Source organism: Haemorhous mexicanus, chromosome 39, assembly GCF_027477595.1.
Source record: "Haemorhous mexicanus isolate bHaeMex1 chromosome 39, bHaeMex1.pri, whole genome shotgun sequence".
NCBI classification, from domain to species: domain Eukaryota; kingdom Metazoa; phylum Chordata; class Aves; order Passeriformes; family Fringillidae; genus Haemorhous; species Haemorhous mexicanus.
The window spans coordinates 147,635-164,718 of record NC_082379.1 but is presented as its reverse complement, the minus strand read 5'-3'; the positions used below and the strand labels follow the sequence as shown (position 1 = coordinate 164,718).

General features: G+C 56.2%; 1 protein-coding gene across 6 annotated transcripts; it reads left to right on the top strand.

Moving 5' to 3' along the window:
* Window positions 1-398: 398 nt before the first annotated feature.
* Window positions 399-16,828, top strand: LOC132341370 (histone-lysine N-methyltransferase 2B-like). 6 transcript variants are annotated; one of them, XR_009490162.1, is made up of 6 exons: window positions 400-546; window positions 5,351-5,434; window positions 9,632-9,761; window positions 14,657-15,166; window positions 15,287-15,826; window positions 15,907-16,828. XR_009490162.1 is itself a non-coding variant. In XM_059872871.1 (5 exons), exons 1-5 carry the CDS (start codon window positions 452-454, stop codon window positions 15,581-15,583), a joined length of 1,116 nt encoding a protein of 371 aa, XP_059728854.1. In that variant the 5' UTR covers window positions 400-451; the 3' UTR covers window positions 15,584-16,828. The 6 variants fall into 6 exon arrangements, 3 of the variants coding, with proteins under 3 accessions (XP_059728856.1, XP_059728854.1, XP_059728855.1); XR_009490161.1 differs by having other exon boundaries at window positions 15,867-16,828; XR_009490163.1 differs by having other exon boundaries at window positions 15,287-16,335; window positions 16,480-16,495.
* Window positions 16,829-17,084: the final 256 nt, after the last annotated feature.

Here is a 17,084-nt window from a genome sequence, read left to right as displayed (position 1 = left end):
TGGGGGAGGCTGGAAGGGACTGGGAGGGACTGGGAGCCACTGGGCCATACTGGAGGGTGTTGGGGAAGCACTGGGCCATACTGGGATGGGACTGGGAGGCACTGGGCTGTACTGGGAGGCACTGAGCCGTACTGGGAGGGGGACTGGGAGGCACTGGGCCATACTGGGATGAGACTGGGAGCCACTGGGAGGGTTCCAAGCCCCTCCCCAGAGCCCCCTTTGGTGCCACCCCTCGGGCTGGGGACAACACGGGGGGTCCCTGGGGGTGGGGGAGGGGCCAGCCCTGCCTGGGGGCGGGGTCACCCATGTGTGGGGGGAGGGGCCAGCCCTGGCTGGGGGAGGGGTCAGCCCTGCCTGGGGGAGGGGCCACCCATGTGTGGGGGGCGGGGCCAGCCCTGGCTGGGGGTCCCCTCTAAGGCCTCCCCTCCCCCACAGGAAGTGCACCTTCGACATGTTCAGCTTCCTGGCGTCCCAGCACCGCGCCCTGCCCCAGGGACCCCCGCCCCGCGAGGAGGAGGAGGACGAGGTGCAGCTCAAGCCCACCCGGTGAGGCCCCACCCACCCCGGGAAATTTGGGGGAGTCGCCCCCCCAAAACCCCCACAGGGACCCCCCCCAAAATTCTTTATCCCCCCCCCCATTGGAGTCTATGGGGTAGACCTGGTGTCCCCCCCCACACCTGGGACCCCACAGGTGCCCCCCAAATATTGGGGACCCCCCCAGCACTCTTGGGTGACACACCTGGTGTCTGCCCCATAGAACTCAATGGGGGCACACCTGGTGTCCATCCCATAGAACTCAATGGGGGCACACCTGGTGTCCATCCCATAGAACTCAATGGGGGCACACCTGGTGTCTGCCCCATAGAACTCAATGGGGCACACCTGGTGTCCCTCCCATAGAACTCAATGGGGGCACACCTGGTGTCCATCCCATAGAACTCAATGGGGCACACCTGGTGTCTGTGCCATAGAACTCAATGGGGGCACACCTGGTGTCTGCCCCATAGAACTCAATGGGGCACACCTGGTGTCTGCCCCATAGAACTCAATGGGGCACACCTGGTGTCTGCCCCATAGAACTCAATGGGGGCACACCTGGTGTCTGCCCCATAGAACTCAATGGGGGCACACCTGGTGTCTGCCCCATAGAACTCAATGGGGCACACCTGGTGTCTGTGCCATAGAACTCAATGGGGGCACACCTGGTGTCCATCCCATAGAACTCAATGGGGGCACACCTGGTGTCTGCCCCATAGAACTCAATGGGGCACACCTGGTGTCCATCCCATAGAACTCAATGGGGGCACACCTGGTGTCTGCCCCATAGAACTCAATGGGGCACACCTGGTGTCCATCCCATAGAACTCAATGGGGGCACACCTGGTGTCCATCCCATAGAACTCAATGGGGCACACCTGGTGTCCATCCCATAGAACTCAATGGGGGCACACCTGGTGTCTGCCCCATAGAACTCAATGGGGCACACCTGGTGTCCATCCCATAGAACTCAATGGGGGCACACCTGGTGTCTGCCCCATAGAACTCAATGGGGGCACACCTGGTGTCCATCCCATAGAACTCAATGGGGCACACCTGGTGTCTGCCCCATAGAACTCAATGGGGGCACACCTGGTGTCCCTCCCATAGAACTCAATGGGGGCACACCTGGTGTCTGCCCCATAGAACTCAATGGGGGCACACCTGGTGTCTGCCCCATAGAACTCAATGGGGCACACCTGGTGTCTGTGCCATAGAACTCAATGGGGGCACACCTGGTGTCCATCCCATAGAACTCAATGGGGGCACACCTGGTGTCTGCCCCATAGAACTCAATGGGGCACACCTGGTGTCCATCCCATAGAACTCAATGGGGGCACACCTGGTGTCTGCCCCATAGAACTCAATGGGGGCACACCTGGTGTCTGCCCCATAGAACTCAATGGGGCACACCTGGTGTCTGTGCCATAGAACTCAATGGGGCACACCTGGTGTCTGCCCCATAGAACTCAATGGGGGCACACCTGGTGTCTGCCCCATAGAACTCAATGGGGCACACCTGGTGTCTGCCCCATAGAACTCAATGGGGCACACCTGGTGTCTGCCCCATAGAACTCAATGGGGTCACACCTGGTGTCTGTGCCATAGAACTCAATGGGGCACACCTGGTGTCTGTGCCATAGAACTCAATGGGGGCACACCTGGTGTCTGTGCCATAGAACTCAATGGGGCACACCTGGTGTCCATCCCATAGAACTCAATGGGGCACACCTGGTGTCTCTGCCATAGAACTCAATGGGGGCACACCTGGTGTCTGCGCCATAGAACTCAATGGGGGCACACCTGGTGTCTGTGCCATAGAACTCAATGGGGGCACACCTGGTGTCCATCCCATAGAACTCAATGGGGGCACACCTGGTGTCTGCCCCATAGAACTCAATGGGGCACACCTGGTGTCTGCCCCATAGAACTCAATGGGGCACACCTGGTGTCTGTGCCATAGAACTCAATGGGGCACACCTGGTGTCCCTCCCATAGAACTCAATGGGGGCACACCTGGTGTCTGCCCCATAGAACTCAATGGGGGCACACCTGGTGTCTGCCCCATAGAACTCAATGGGGGCACACCTGGTGTCTGTGCCATAGAACTCAATGGGGGCACACCTGGTGTCTGTGCCATAGAACTCAATGGGGCACACCTGGTGTCTGTGCCATAGAACTCAATGGGGGCACACCTGGTGTCTGCCCCATAGAACTCAATGGGGGCACACCTGGTGTCTGCCCCATAGAACTCAATGGGGGCACACCTGGTGTCCATCCCATAGAACTCAATGGGGGCACACCTGGTGTCCCTCCCATAGAACTCAATGGGGCACACCTGGTGTCTGCCCCATAGAACTCAATGGGGCACACCTGGTGTCCATCCCATAGAACTCAATGGGGCACACCTGGTGTCCATCCCATAGAACTCAATGGGGCACACCTGGTGTCTGCCCCATAGAACTCAATGGGGCACACCTGGTGTCCATCCCATAGAACTCAATGGGGCACACCTGGTGTCTGTGCCATAGAACTCAATGGGGGCACACCTGGTGTTCATCCCATAGAACTCAATGGGGGCACACCTGGTGTCTGCCCCATAGAACTCAATGGGGCACACCTGGTGTCTGCCCCATAGAACTCAATGGGGGCACACCTGGTGTCTGCCCCATAGAACTCAATGGGGCACACCTGGTGTCCATCCCATAGAACTCAATGGGGGCACACCTGGTGTCTGCCCCATAGAACTCAATGGGGGCACACCTGGTGTCTGCCCCATAGAACTCAATGGGGCACACCTGGTGTCTGCCCCATAGAACTCAATGGGGGCACACCTGGTGTCCATCCCATAGAACTCAATGGGGCACACCTGGTGTCCATCCCATAGAACTCAATGGGGCACACCTGGTGTCTGCCCCATAGAACTCAATGGGGGCACACCTGGTGTCTGTGCCATAGAACTCAATGGGGGCACACCTGGTGTCCATCCCATAGAACTCAATGGGGGCACACCTGGTGTCTGTGCCATAGAACTCAATGGGGGCACACCTGGTGTCTGTGCCATAGAACTCAATGGGGGCACACCTGGTGTCTGCCCCGTAGAACTCAATGGGGGCACACCTGGTGTCTGCCCCATAGAACTCAATGGGGGCACACCTGGTGTCTGCCCCATAGAACTCAATGGGGGCACACCTGGTGTCTGCCCCATAGAACTCAATGGGGCACACCTGGTGTCTGCCCCATAGAACTCAATGGGGCACACCTGGTGTCCATCCCATAGAACTCAATGGGGGCACACCTGGTGTCCATCCCATAGAACTCAATGGGGCACACCTGGTGTCCATCCCATAGAACTCAATGGGGCACACCTGGTGTCCCTCCCATAGAACTCAATGGGGGCACACCTGGTGTCCCTCCCATAGAACTCAATGGGGGCACACCTGGTGTCTGCCCCATAGAACTCAATGGGGGCACACCTGGTGTCTGTGCCATAGAACTCAATGGGGGCACACCTGGTGTCTGCCCCATAGAACTCAATGGGGCACACCTGGTGTCTGCCCCATAGAACTCAATGGGGGCACACCTGGTGTCCATCCCATAGAACTCAATGGGGCACACCTGGTGTCCCTCCCATAGAACTCAATGGGGCACACCTGGTGTCTGCCCCATAGAACTCAATGGGGGCACACCTGGTGTCTGTGCCATAGAACTCAATGGGGCACACCTGGTGTCTGCCCCATAGAACTCAATGGGGGCACACCTGGTGTCTGTGCCATAGAACTCAATGGGGGCACACCTGGTGTCTGCCCCATAGAACTCAATGGGGCACACCTGGTGTCCATCCCATAGAACTCAATGGGGCACACCTGGTGTCTGCCCCATAGAACTCAATGGGCACACCTGGTGTCTGCCCCATAGAACTCAATGAGGGCACACCTGGTGTCTGCCCCATAGAACTCAATGGGGGCACACCTGGTGTCCATCCCATAGAACTCAATGGGGCACACCTGGTGTCTGCCCCATAGAACTCAATGGGGGCACACCTGGTGTCTGCCCCATAGAACTCAATGGGGGCACACCTGGTGTCTGCCCCATAGAACTCAATGGGACACACCTGGTGTCTGTGCCATAGAACTCAATGGGGGCACACCTGGTGTCTGCCCCATAGAACTCAATGGGGGCACACCTGGTGTCCATCCCATAGAACTCAATGGGGGCACACCTGGTGTCCATCCCATAGAACTCAATGGGGGCACACCTGGTGTCTGCCCCATAGAACTCAATGGGGGCACACCTGCTCTCCCTTCTCACCTGAGGCATTTTCGGGGTCCCCCAAATCTCTGGGCTGCTTTGGATTTCCTCCTGAGGGATTTTTGGGGCGCTCCCTGGGATTTTAGGATGTCCCAAATTCTGGGGGAAGATTTTGGGTCTTCCTTTGGGATTTTGGGGAGGGGGGTGGGAATTTTATTTGGTTTTGGGGTTTTTTGGGGGGGTGGGGTTTGAGGATTTTGGGAGGTTTTTGGGGGGGTTTTGGGGGTTCTTTGGGGGTTTTGGGGTTTTTTTGGGGATTTTTGGGGGTTTTTTGGGGGATTTTGGGGGGTTTTGGGGTTTTTGGGGGTTGAGGTTTGAGGATTTTGGGAGGGTTTTTTGGGGAATTTTGGGGGTTTTTTGCGGGATTTTGGGGGTTCTTTGTGGGTTTTGGGGGATTTTGGGGGTTTTGGGGTTTTTTTTGGGGTTTTGGGGGATTTTTGGGATTTCTCGGGGGGGTTTTGGGGGTCCTCCCGGTTTTGGGGAGCCCCTGACGCCCCCCCAGCCGCGCCACCAGCCTGGAGCTGCCCATGGCCATGCGCTTCCGGCACCTCAAGAGAACGGCCAAGGAGGCGGTGGGCGTCTACCGGTGAGTGCACCTGGGCACACACCTGGGCACACCTGGGCACACCTGGGCACACACCTGGGGGCACCCTGGAGTACCTGGGCACAGCTGGGGCACCTGGGCACACACCTGGGGCACCTGGGGGCAGCTGTGGGCACCTGGGAACACACCTGGGCACACCTGGGGGCACACCTGGGACACCTGGGCACAGCTGTGGGCACTTGGGAACACACCTGGGCACACCTTGGGGCACACCTGGGACACCTGGGGGCACCTGGGCACACACCTAGGGGCACCCTGGAGTACCTGGGCACAGCTGGGGCACCTGGGCACACACCTGGGGCACCTGGGGGCAGCTGTGGGCACTTGGGAACACACCTGGGCACACCTTGGGGCACACCTGGGACACCTGGGGGCACCTGGGCACACACCTAGGGGCACCCTGGAGTACCTGGGCACAGCTGGGGCACCTGGGCACACACCTGGGGCACCTGGGGGCAGCTGTGGGCACTTGGGAACACACCTGGGGGCACCTGGGCACACCTGGGCACACACCTGGGACACCTAGGGGCACCTGGGCACATACCTGGGGGCACCTGGGAGTACCTGGGGCACCTGGGCACACACCTGGGGGCACCTGGGCACACACCTGGGGGCACCTGGACACAGCTGGGGGTACCTGGGCACACCTAGAGGGCACCTGGGCACACCTGGGGCACCTGGGGACAGCTGTGGGAACTTGGGAACACACCTGGGCACACACCTGGGGGCACCTGGGGGCACCTGGACACAGCTAGGGGTACCTGGGCACACCTAGAGGGCACCTGGGCACACCTGGGGCACCTGGGGGCAGCTGTGGGAACTTGGGAACACACCTGGGCACACCTGGGCACACACCTGGGCACACCTGGGCACACACCCGGGGGCACCTGGACACAGCTAGGGGTACCTGGGCACACCTAGAGGGCACCTGGGCACACCTGGAGCACCTGGGGGCAGCTGTGGGCACTTGGGAACATGCCTGGGCACACCTGGGCACACCTGGGCACACACCTGGGACACCTGGGGGCACTTGGGCACACACCATGGGGCACCTGGGAGTACCTGGGGCACCTGGGCACACACCTGGGGGCACCTGGGCACACCTGGAGCACCTGGGGGCAGCTGTGGGCACTTGGGAACATGCCTGGGCACACCTGCGCACACACCTGGGACACCTGGGGGCACCTGGGCACATACCTGGGGGCACCTGGGAGTACCTGGGACACCTGGGCACACACCTGGGACACCTGGGGGCACCTGGGCACACACCGAGGGGCACCCTGGAGTACCTGGGCACAGCTGGGGCACCTGGGCACACACCTGGGGGCACCTGGGGGCAGCTGTGGGCACTTGGGAACACACCTGGGCACAGCTGGGGCACCTGGGCACACACCTGGGGCACCTGGGGGCAGCTGTGGGCACTTGGGAACACACCTGGGCGCACCTGGGGGCACCTGGACACGGCTAGGGGTACCTGGGCACACACCTAGAGGGCACCTGGGCACACCTGGGGCACCTGGGGGCAGCTGTGGGCACATGGGAACACACCTGGGCACAGCTGGGGCACCTGGGCCCACACCTGGGGGCACCTGGGGGCACCTGGGCACACACCTGGGGGCACCTGGGGGCACCTGGGCACACACCTGGGCACAGCTGGGGCACCTGGGCATACACCTGGAATCACCTGGGCATGGCTTGGGCACCTGGGCACAGCTGGGGCACCTGGACACACACCTGGGCACAGCTGGGAGCACCTGGACATGCTGGGGACATCTCAGATACACCTGGGGGCACCTGTGGGGCAGCTGGGAACACACCTGGGCACACCTGTGGGCACTCCTGGGAACACCTGGGGGCACCTGGGCACAGCTGGGGCACCTGGGCACAGCTGCAGGTACATGCGGGCACACCTGGGGGGATTTTGGGGTTCCTGGGGTCGTTTTTTGGGGGGAAATTCGGTGAATTTTTACGGGGTTTTTGGTGTTCCTGGGTGGATTTTTTTGGGGGTTTTGGGGTTCCCCAGATTTGGGGGTGACCCTGACCCCCCTGAGCTCAACCATCCAGACAGGGGGGAATTTTGGGGGATTTTAGGGAATTTTGGGGTGGTTCTTTGAGTGAAATTTGGGGATTTTGGGTGAAATTTGGGGAATTTTGGGTGAAATTGGGGTGAAATTTGAGGTTTTTGGGGGGGATTTTTGGGGTTCCCCAGATTTGGGGGTGACCCTGACTCCCCTGAGCTCAACCATCCACAGGCTGGGGAGAATTTTGGGGGATTTTAGGGGATTTTTGGGTGGAATTTTGGGTGAAATTTGGGGCTTTGGGGTGGAGCTTGGGGTGAAATTTGGGGGTTTTGGGTGAAATTTGGGGGTTTTGGGGTTCCCCAGATTTGGGGGTGACCCTGACCCCCCTCAGCTCAACCATCCACAGACAGAGGAGAATTTGGGGGGATTTTAGAGGATTTTGGGGTGGTTCTTTGAATGAAATTTGGGGTTTTGGGTGAAATTTGGGGATTTTTGGGGTGAAATTTGGGGATTTTCGGGGTTCCCAAAATTTGGGGGTGACCCTGACCCCCCTCAGCTCAACCATCCACAGGGTGAGGAGAATTTTGGGGGGATTTTGGGGTTCCTGGGGTTTAGTTTTGGGTGAAATTTGGGGGTTTTGGGTGAAATTTGGGGATTTTTGGGGGGGATTTGGGGATTTTCGGGGTTCCCAAAATTTGGGGGTGACCCTGACCCCCCTCAGCTCAACCATCCACAGACAGGGGAGAATTTTGGGGGATTTTAGGGGATTTTGGGGTGGTTCTTTGAATGAAATTTGGGGGGTTTGGGTGGAGTTTTGGGTGAAATTTGGGGGTTTTGGGTGAAATTTGGGGAATTTTGGGTGAAATTTGGGTGAAACTTGAGGTTTTTGGGGGGGGATTTTTGGGGTTCCCCAGATTTGGGGGTGACCCTGGCCCCCCTCAGCTCAACCATCCACAGACAGGGGAGAATTTGGGGGGATTTTAGAGGATTTTGGGGTGGTTCTTTGAATGAAATTTGGGGTTTTGGGTGAAATTTGGGGATTTTCGGGGTTCCCAAAATTTGGGGGTGACCCTGACCCCCCTCAGCTCAGCCATCCAGACAGGGGAGAATTTTGGGGGATTTTAGGGGATTTTGGGGTGGTTCTTTGAATGAAATTTGGGGGGTTTGGGTGGAGTTTTGGGTGAAATTTGGGGGTTTTGGGTGAAATTTGGGGAATTTTGGGTGAAATTGGGGTGAAACTTGGGGTTTTTGGGGGGGATTTTTGGGGTTCCCCAGATTTGGGGGTGACCCTGACCCCCCTGAGCTCAACCATCCACAGACAGGGGAGAATTTTGGGGGGATTTTAGGGGATTTTGGGGTGGAGTTTTGGGTGAAATTTGGGGGTTTTGGGTGAAATTTGGGGATTTTTGGGGTGAAATTTGGGGATTTTCGGGGTTCCCAAAATTTGGGGGTGACCCTGACCCCCCTCAGCTCAACCATCCACAGACAGGGGAGAATTTTGGGGGATTTTAGGGAATTTTGGGGTGGTTCTTTGAGTGAAATTTGGGGGTTTTGGGTGAAATTTGGGGAATTTTGGGTGAAATTTTGGGTGAAATTTGGGGTTTTTGGGGGGGATTTTTGGGGTTCCCCAGATTTGGGGGTGACCCTGACCCCCCCCTGAGCTCAACCATCCACAGACAGGGGAGAATTTTGGGGTTCCTGGGGTGGAGTTTTGGGTGAAATTTGGGGGTTTTGGGTGAAATTTGGGGATTTTGGGTGGAGTTTGGGGTGAAATTTGGAGGTTTTGGGGTTCCCAAAATTTGGGGGTGACCCTGACCCCCCTGAGCTCAACCATCCACAGACAGGGGAGAATTTTGGGGGATTTTGGGGTTCCTGGGGTGGAGTTTTGGGTGAAATTTGGGGGTTTTGGGTGAAATTTGGGGATTTTGGGTGGAATTGGGGTGAAATTTGGGATTTTTGGGGTTCCCAAAATTTGGGGGTGACCCTGACCCCCCTCAGCTCAAACATCCACAGACAGGGGAGAATTTGGGGGGATTTTAGGGGATTTTGGGGTGGAGTTTTGGGTGAAATTTGGGGGTTTGGGGTGAAATTTGGGGTTTTTGGGGGGATTTTTGGGGTTCCCAAAATTTGGGGGTGACCCCGACCCCCCCAAATCCAGCTCAGCCATCCACGGGAGGGGCCTGTTCTGCAAGAGGAACATCGAGGCCGGGGAGATGGTGATAGAATATTCCGGAATCGTCGTGCGCTCCGTGCTCACCGACAAGCGGGAGAAGTTCTACGACAGCAAGGTGGGCACCTCCAAATTTGGGGGGAAAAACCCCAAAAAACTGCAAAAACACCCCAAAAAATGAGGAAAACGCCCCCAAAAAATGAGGAGAACGCCTCAAAAAATGGGAGGGACGCCCCAAAAAATAAAGGGGGAAGTTGGTTATGGGGAAAATGTAAAAAATTGGGGGGAAATGGGGTAAAAATTGAAAAATGGGAGGGATGTCCCAAAAATGGGGGGAATGCCAAAAAAATTGAGGGAGAAAAGGCAAAAATTGGGAGGGAAAGTTTAAAAAGTGAGAGGGAAAGTTAAAAAAATTGGGAGGAGAAGTCAAAAAATTGGGGCGGGTACCTCAAAAAAGGGAGAGGACACCCCAAAAATGGAGGGAAAGGATCAAAAAAGGGGGAAGCTCAAAAATGGGGGGAAATCCCAATAAAATGAGGGGGGAAACCCCGAAAATTGGGGGAAGGCGGAAAAATTTGGGGCTCTGTGGGAAATGGGGAGGAGAGCCCAAAAAATTGGGAGGGGGAAAAGCCAAAAAAATGGGAGGGAAAACCCAAAAATTGGGGGGGATGAGCCCAAATCTTGACTGAATTTTATAATGGGAGACATGGCGGGAAATTCAGGGGGGAAAGGTGGGAAATGTGAGGGGGAAATGGAGGGAAAGGTGAGGGGGAAAAGTGAGGGGGAAAAGGAGGGAAAAGTGAGGGAGGAATGGAGGGAAGAGTGAGGGGAAAATGGAGGGAAAAGGGAGGGGAAAATGGCGAGAAATGTGAGGGGGAAATGGAGAGAAATGTGAGGGGGAAATGGAGAGAAATGTGAGGGGGAAATGGAGGGAAATGTGAGGGGGAAATGGAGAGAAATGTGAGGGGGAAATGGCAGGAAATGTGAGGGGAAAATAAAGGGGGAAAGGGTGGGAAATGTGAGGGGGAAATGAGGGGAAAAGGAGGGAAACGTGAGGGGAAAATGGAGAGAAATGTGAGGGGAAAGGGTGGGAAATGTAAAGGGAAAATGGTGGGAAATGTGAGGGGGAAATGGCGGGAAATGTGAGGGGAAAAGTGAGGGGAAAATGGAGGGAAGTGTGAGTGGGGAAAGGAGGGAAAAGTGAGGGGGAAATGGAGAGGAAAATGGCGGGAAGTGTGAGTGGGAAAAGGAGGGAAAGGGGAGGAGAAAAGGGCGAGAAATGTGAGGGGGAATGAAGGGGGAAAGGGTGGGAAAAGTGAGGGGAAAATGGAGGGAGAAGGAGGGAAAAGTGAGGGGGAAATGGAGGGAAAAGTGAGGGGAAAATGGAGGGATATGTGAGGGAAATAGGGGGAGGAAAATGGCGGGAAGTGTGAGTGGGAAAAGTGAGGAGAAAAGGGCAAGAAATGTGAGGGGGAAATGGAGGGAAAAGGGTGGGAAAAGTGAGGGGGAAATGGAGGGAAGAGTGAGGGGGAAATGGAGGGAAGAGTGAGGGGGAAATGGAGGGAAGAGTGAGGGGGAAATGGAGGGAAATGTGAGGGGAAAGGGTGGGAAATGTGAGGGGGAAATGGAGGGAAATGAGGGGAAAAGCGTGGGAAATGTGAGGGGAAAAGTGAGGGGAAAATGGAGGGAAATGTGAGGGGGAAATGGAGAGGAAAATGGCGGGAAGTGTGAGTGGGAAAAGGAGGGAAAGGGGAGGAGAAAAGGGTGAGAAATGTGAGGGGGAAAGGGTGGGAAATGTGAGGGGAAAAGGGTGGGAAATGTGAGGGGGAAAAGGAGGGAAAAGTGAGGGGGAAATGGAGGGAAAAGTGAGGGGGAAAGGGTGGGAAACGTGAGGGGAAATAGGGGGAGGAAAATGGCGGGAAGTGTGAGTGGGAAAAGTGAGAAAAGGGCGAGAAATGTGAGGGGGAAATGGGTGGGAAAAGTGAGGGGAAAATGGCAGGAAATGTGAGGGGAAAAGGGAGGGAAAGTGAGGAGGAAATGGAGGGAAATGTGAGGGGGAAATGGAGGGAAATGAGGGGAAAAGCGTGGGAAATGTGAGGGGAAAAGTGAGGGGAAAATGGAGGGAAATGTGAGGGGAAAATGGAGAGGAAAATGGCGGGAAGTGTGATTGGGAAAAGGAGGGAAAGGGGAGGAGAAAAGGGCGAGAAATGTGAGGGGAAAATGGAGGAAAAAGTGAGGGGAAAAGGGTGGGAAATGTGAGGGGGAAAAGGAGGGAAAAGTGAGGGGGAAATGGAGGGAAATGTGAGGGGGAAATGGAGGGATATATGAGGGGAATAGGGGGAGGAAAATGGCGGGAAGTGTGAGTGGGAAAAGTGAGGAGAAAAGGGCGAGAAATGTGAGGGGGAAATGGAGGGAAAAGGGTGGGAAAAGTGAGGGGAAATGAGGGGAAAAGGAGGGAAACGTGAGGGGAAAATGGAGAGAAATGTGAGGGGAAAGGGTGGGAAATGTGAGGGGGAAAAGGAGGGAAAAGTGAGGGGGAAATGGAGGGAAATGTGAGGGGGAAATGGAGGGATATATGAGGGGATAGGGGGAGGAAAATGGCGGGAAGTGTGAGTGGGAAAAGTGAGGAGAAAAGGGCGAGAAATGTGAGGGGGAAATGGAGGGAAAAGGGTGGGAAAAGTGAGGGAAATGAGGGGAAAAGGAGGGAAACGTGAGGGGAAAATGGAGAGAAATGTGAGGGGAAAGGGTGGGAAATGTAAAGGGAAAATGGTGGGAAATGTGAGGGGGAAATGGCAGGAAATGTGAGGGGAAAATTGAGGGGAAAATGGAGGGAAGTGTGAGTGGGGAAAGGAGGGAAAAGTGAGGGGGAAATGGAGAGAAATGTGAGGGGGAAAATGGAGGGAAAAGTGAGAGGAAAATGGAGGGAAAAGTGAGGGGAAAATGGAGGGAAACGTGAGGGGGAAATGGAGGGAAATGTGAGGGAAATAGGGGGAGGAAAATGGCGGGAAGTGTGAGTGGGAAAAGTGAGGAGAAAAGGGTGAGAAATGTGAGGGGAAAATGGAGGGAAAAGGGTGGGAAAAGTGAGGGGAAATGGAGGGAAAAGTGAGGGGTAAAGGGTAAGAAATGTGAGAGGAAAATGGCAGGAAAGGTGAGGGGGAAAGGGTGGGAAATGGCAGGAAATGTGAAGGGAAAAGTGAGGGGGAAAGGGCGGGAAACATGAAGGGAAAATGGAGGGAAATGCGAGGGGAAAACGTGGGAAATTTAGGAGGGGAAAGGGTGGGGAAATTACCGGAAAGTCAAACCTCGATGGTGGCCCCAACCCTTGATGGGTCCCCAACCCTTGATGGGTCCCCAACCCTTGATGGTGTCCCCAACCCCTGATGGGTCCCCAACCCTTGATGGTGTCCCCAACCCTTGATGGGTCCCCCAACCCTTGATGTGTCCCCAACCCTTGATGATGTCCCCAACCCTTGATGTGTCCCCAACCCTTGATGTGTCCCCAACCCTTGATACGTCCCCAACCCTTGATGGTGGCCCCAACCCCTGATGGGTCCCCAACCCTTGATGATGTCCCCAACCCTTGATGTGTCCCCAACCCCTGATGGTGTCCCCAACCCTTGATACGTCCCCAACCCTTGATGGTGGCCCCAACCCCTGATGGTGGCCCCAACCCTTGATGGGTCCCCACCCTTGATGGTGGCCCCAACCCTTGATGATGTCCCCAACCCTTGATGGGTCCCCCAACCCTTGATGGTGTCCCCCAACCCTTGATGATGTCCCCAACCCTTGATGGGTCCCCAACCCTTGATGGTGTCCCCAACCCTTGATGATGTCCCCAACCCTTGATGGGTCCCCAACCCTTGATGGTGTCCCCAACCCTTGATGATGTCCCCCAACCCTTGATGGTGGCCCCAATCCTTGATGGGTCCCCAACCCTTGATGTGGCCCCAACCCTTGATGGGTCCCCAACCCTTGATGGGTGCCCAACCCTTGATGATGTCCCCAACCCTTGATGGGTCCCCAACCCTTGATGATGTCCCCCAACCCTTGATGGGTCCCCAACCCTTGATGGTGTCCCCAACCCTTGATGATGTCCCCAACCCTTGATGGGTCCCCAACCCTTGATGATGTCCCCAACCCTTGATGATGTCCCCAACCCTTTATCATTCCCTCAACCCTTATGAAGTCCCCAACCCTTGACCACACCCCAACCCTTGATGATGTCCCCAACCCTTGATGAGTCCCCATCCATTGACCATGCCCCAACCCTTGACCACACCCCAAATCTTGACCATGACCCCAACCCTTGACCACATCCCAACCCTTAACCACACCCCCAACCCTTGACCACACCCCATCCATTGACCATGTCCCATCCCTTAACCACACCCCAACCCTTGACCACACCCCATCCATTGACCATGTCCCATCCCTTAACCACACCCCAACCCTTGACCACACCCCATCCATTGACCATGTCCCATCCCTTGACCACACCCCAAGCCTTGACCACGCCCCAACCTTTGACCATACCCTCAACCCTTGACCACACCCCAACCCTTGACCACGCCCCAACCCCTAACCACACCCCCAACCCTTGACCACACCCCATCCATTGACCATGACCCCAACCCTTGACCACACCCCAACCCTAGACACGCCCCAACTCTTGACCACACCCCAACCCTTGACCATGACCCAGCCTTTAACCATACCCCCAACCCTTGACCACGCCCCAACCCATGACCATGACCCCAACCCTTGACCGCACCCCAACCCTTGACCACGCCCCAACTCTTGGCCATGTCCTAACCCTTGCTGGTTCCCCAACCCTTGACCACGCCCCAACACCCCAACCCTTGACCACGCCCCAACCCTTGACCACGTCCCAACCCTTGGCCATGTCCTAACCCTTGATGGTTCCCCAACCCTTGACCACGCCCCAACCCCTAACCACACCCCAACCCTTGACCACGCCCTTCACCCCCGCTGACCCCCTGGCCGTCCCCGCAGGGCATCGGCTGCTACATGTTCCGCATCGACGAGGCCGAGGTGGTGGACGCCACCATGCACGGCAGCGCCGCGCGCTTCATCAACCACTCGTGCGAGCCCAACTGCTACTCGCGCGTCATCCACGTGGAGGGCCACAAGCGCATCGTCATCTTCGCCCTGCGCCGCATCCTGCGCGGCGAGGAGCTCACCTACGACTACAAGTTCCCCATCGAGGAGCCGGCGGCCAAGCTGCCTGCAACTGCGGCGCCCGGCGCTGCCGGCGCTTCCTCAACTGAGCCGGGGGAGGGTCCCCGGGGGGGGTTTGAGGGGGTCGGGATGGAGGTGTGGGAGGATGGAGAGGTTCTGGAGGTGGTTGGAGGTGATTGGGAGATGCAGAGGGGGGTTTTGGAGGAGGTTGTGGAGGTGTTGTGGGCAACCAGGTGTGGTGGTGGTCAACCAAGAGTCACGGAGGTCAACCAAGAATCATGGCGGTCAATCAAGAGCCATAGGGGTCAACCAAGAGTCCTGGAGGTCAACCAAGAGTCCTGGAGATCGACTGAGCGTTGTGGTGGTCAACCAAGAATCATGGCGGTCAATCAAGAGCCATAGGGGTCAACCAAGAGTCCTGGAGGTCAACCAAGAGTCCTGGAGGTCAACCAAGAGTCCTGGAGATCGACCGGGAGTTGTGGTGGTCAACCAAAAATTATGGCGGTCAGTCAAGAGCCAAAGGGGCAGCCAAGAGTTGTGGTGGTCAACCAGGAGTTGGGGAGGTCAACCAAGAGTCCTGGAGCTCAGCCAAGAATCATGGAGGTCAACCAAGCATCACGGTGGTCAACCAAGCATCATGGTGGTCAACCAAGAGTCATGGTGGTCAGCCAGGAATTGGGGTGGTCAATACAGAGTTGTGGTGGCCAACCAAGAATCATGGTGGTCAATCAAGAGCCATAGGGGTCAACCAGATGTCCTGGAGGTCAACCAAGAGTCCTGGACGTCAACCAAGAGTTGTGGTGGTCAACCAGGAGTTGGGGGGGGGTCAACCAAGAGTTGTGGAAGTCAACGAAGAATCTTGGTGATCAACCAAGAGTTGCAGAAGTCAACCAAGAGCCATAGGGTCAGCCAAGAATCATGGTGGTCAACCAAGAGTCCTGGAAGTCAACCAAGAGTTGTGGTGGTCAACCAAGAGTCCTGGAAGTCAACCAAGAGTTGTGGTGGCCAACCAAGAGTCCTGGAGGTCAACCAAGAATCAAGGTGGTCAACCAAGTGTCATGGAGATCAGCCAGGTATCATGGTGGTCAACCAAGAGTTGTGGTGGTCAACCAAGAATCATGGTGGTCAACCAAGAGTCTTGGAAGTCAACCAAGAGTTGTGGTAGCCAACCAAGAGTCCTGGAGGTCAACCTAGAGTTGTGGTGGCCAACCAAGAATCATGGTGGCCAACCAAGTGTCATGGAGATCAGCCAGCTATCATGGTGGTCAGCCAAGAGTCATGGGAAGAAGATACTGCGGTGTTCCTTGAAGCCATGGAGATGCCTCCAGTCAACTGGGAAGACCCAAAAATCATGGACAGGTCCTGGAGAAGGTCCTGGAAGTCCTGGAGGTTCCTCCAGTCAATCAAGAGTTGTGGAGGTCAACCAAGAGTCATGGGAAGAAGATGTTGGGGTGCTCCTGGAAGTCCTTGAGATGCCTCCAGTCAACCGGAAGGTCCCGAAAACCTCGGGAACGAAATTTTGGGTGCTCATGGAAGTCCTTGAGATGCCTCCACTCAACCAGAAGGTCCCAAAAACCGCGGGAACGAAATTTTGGGTGCTCATGGAAGTCCTTGAGATGCCTCCACTCAACCAGAAGGTCCCAAAAACCACGGGAACGAAATTTTGGGTGCTCATGGAAGTCCTTGAGATGCCTCCACTCAACCAGAAGGTCCCAAAAACCACGGGAATGAAATTTTGGGTGCTCATGGAAGTCCTTGAGATGCCTCCAGCCCTGGAGACCCCTCCCCCCCCCAGATTCCCCCCATGGGGCCCCCCCAAACCCCTCCCATGGGCCCCTCCCCCAATTCCCCTCCCCCAAAATGGGTCCAGCCCCTCCCCCCTCAGCATTTTTGGGGCGTTTCCGGGTGTTTTTGGGATTTTAGGGTTTTGTATTTTAATTTAAAGGCGGCGCAAGCTCCGCCCACAATAAAGACTCTGATTGGTCAGGGCGGTTCTGGATTTTGGGGGAGAAAACCCAAATTCCACCATTTTGGGGGGGAAATGGCGGGAAAAGTGAGGGGGAAATGGAGGGAAAATGAGGGGGAAAAGGTGGGAAAAGTGAGGGGGAAATGGAGGGAAACAAGTGAGCAAAAATGTGGGAAAATGAGAGGAAAAGGGGAAATGTGAGGGGAAAATTGAGGGAAAAGTGGGGAAAATTGTGAAAAATGTGAGAAGATCTGAAAGGAAAATGGAGGAAAACGT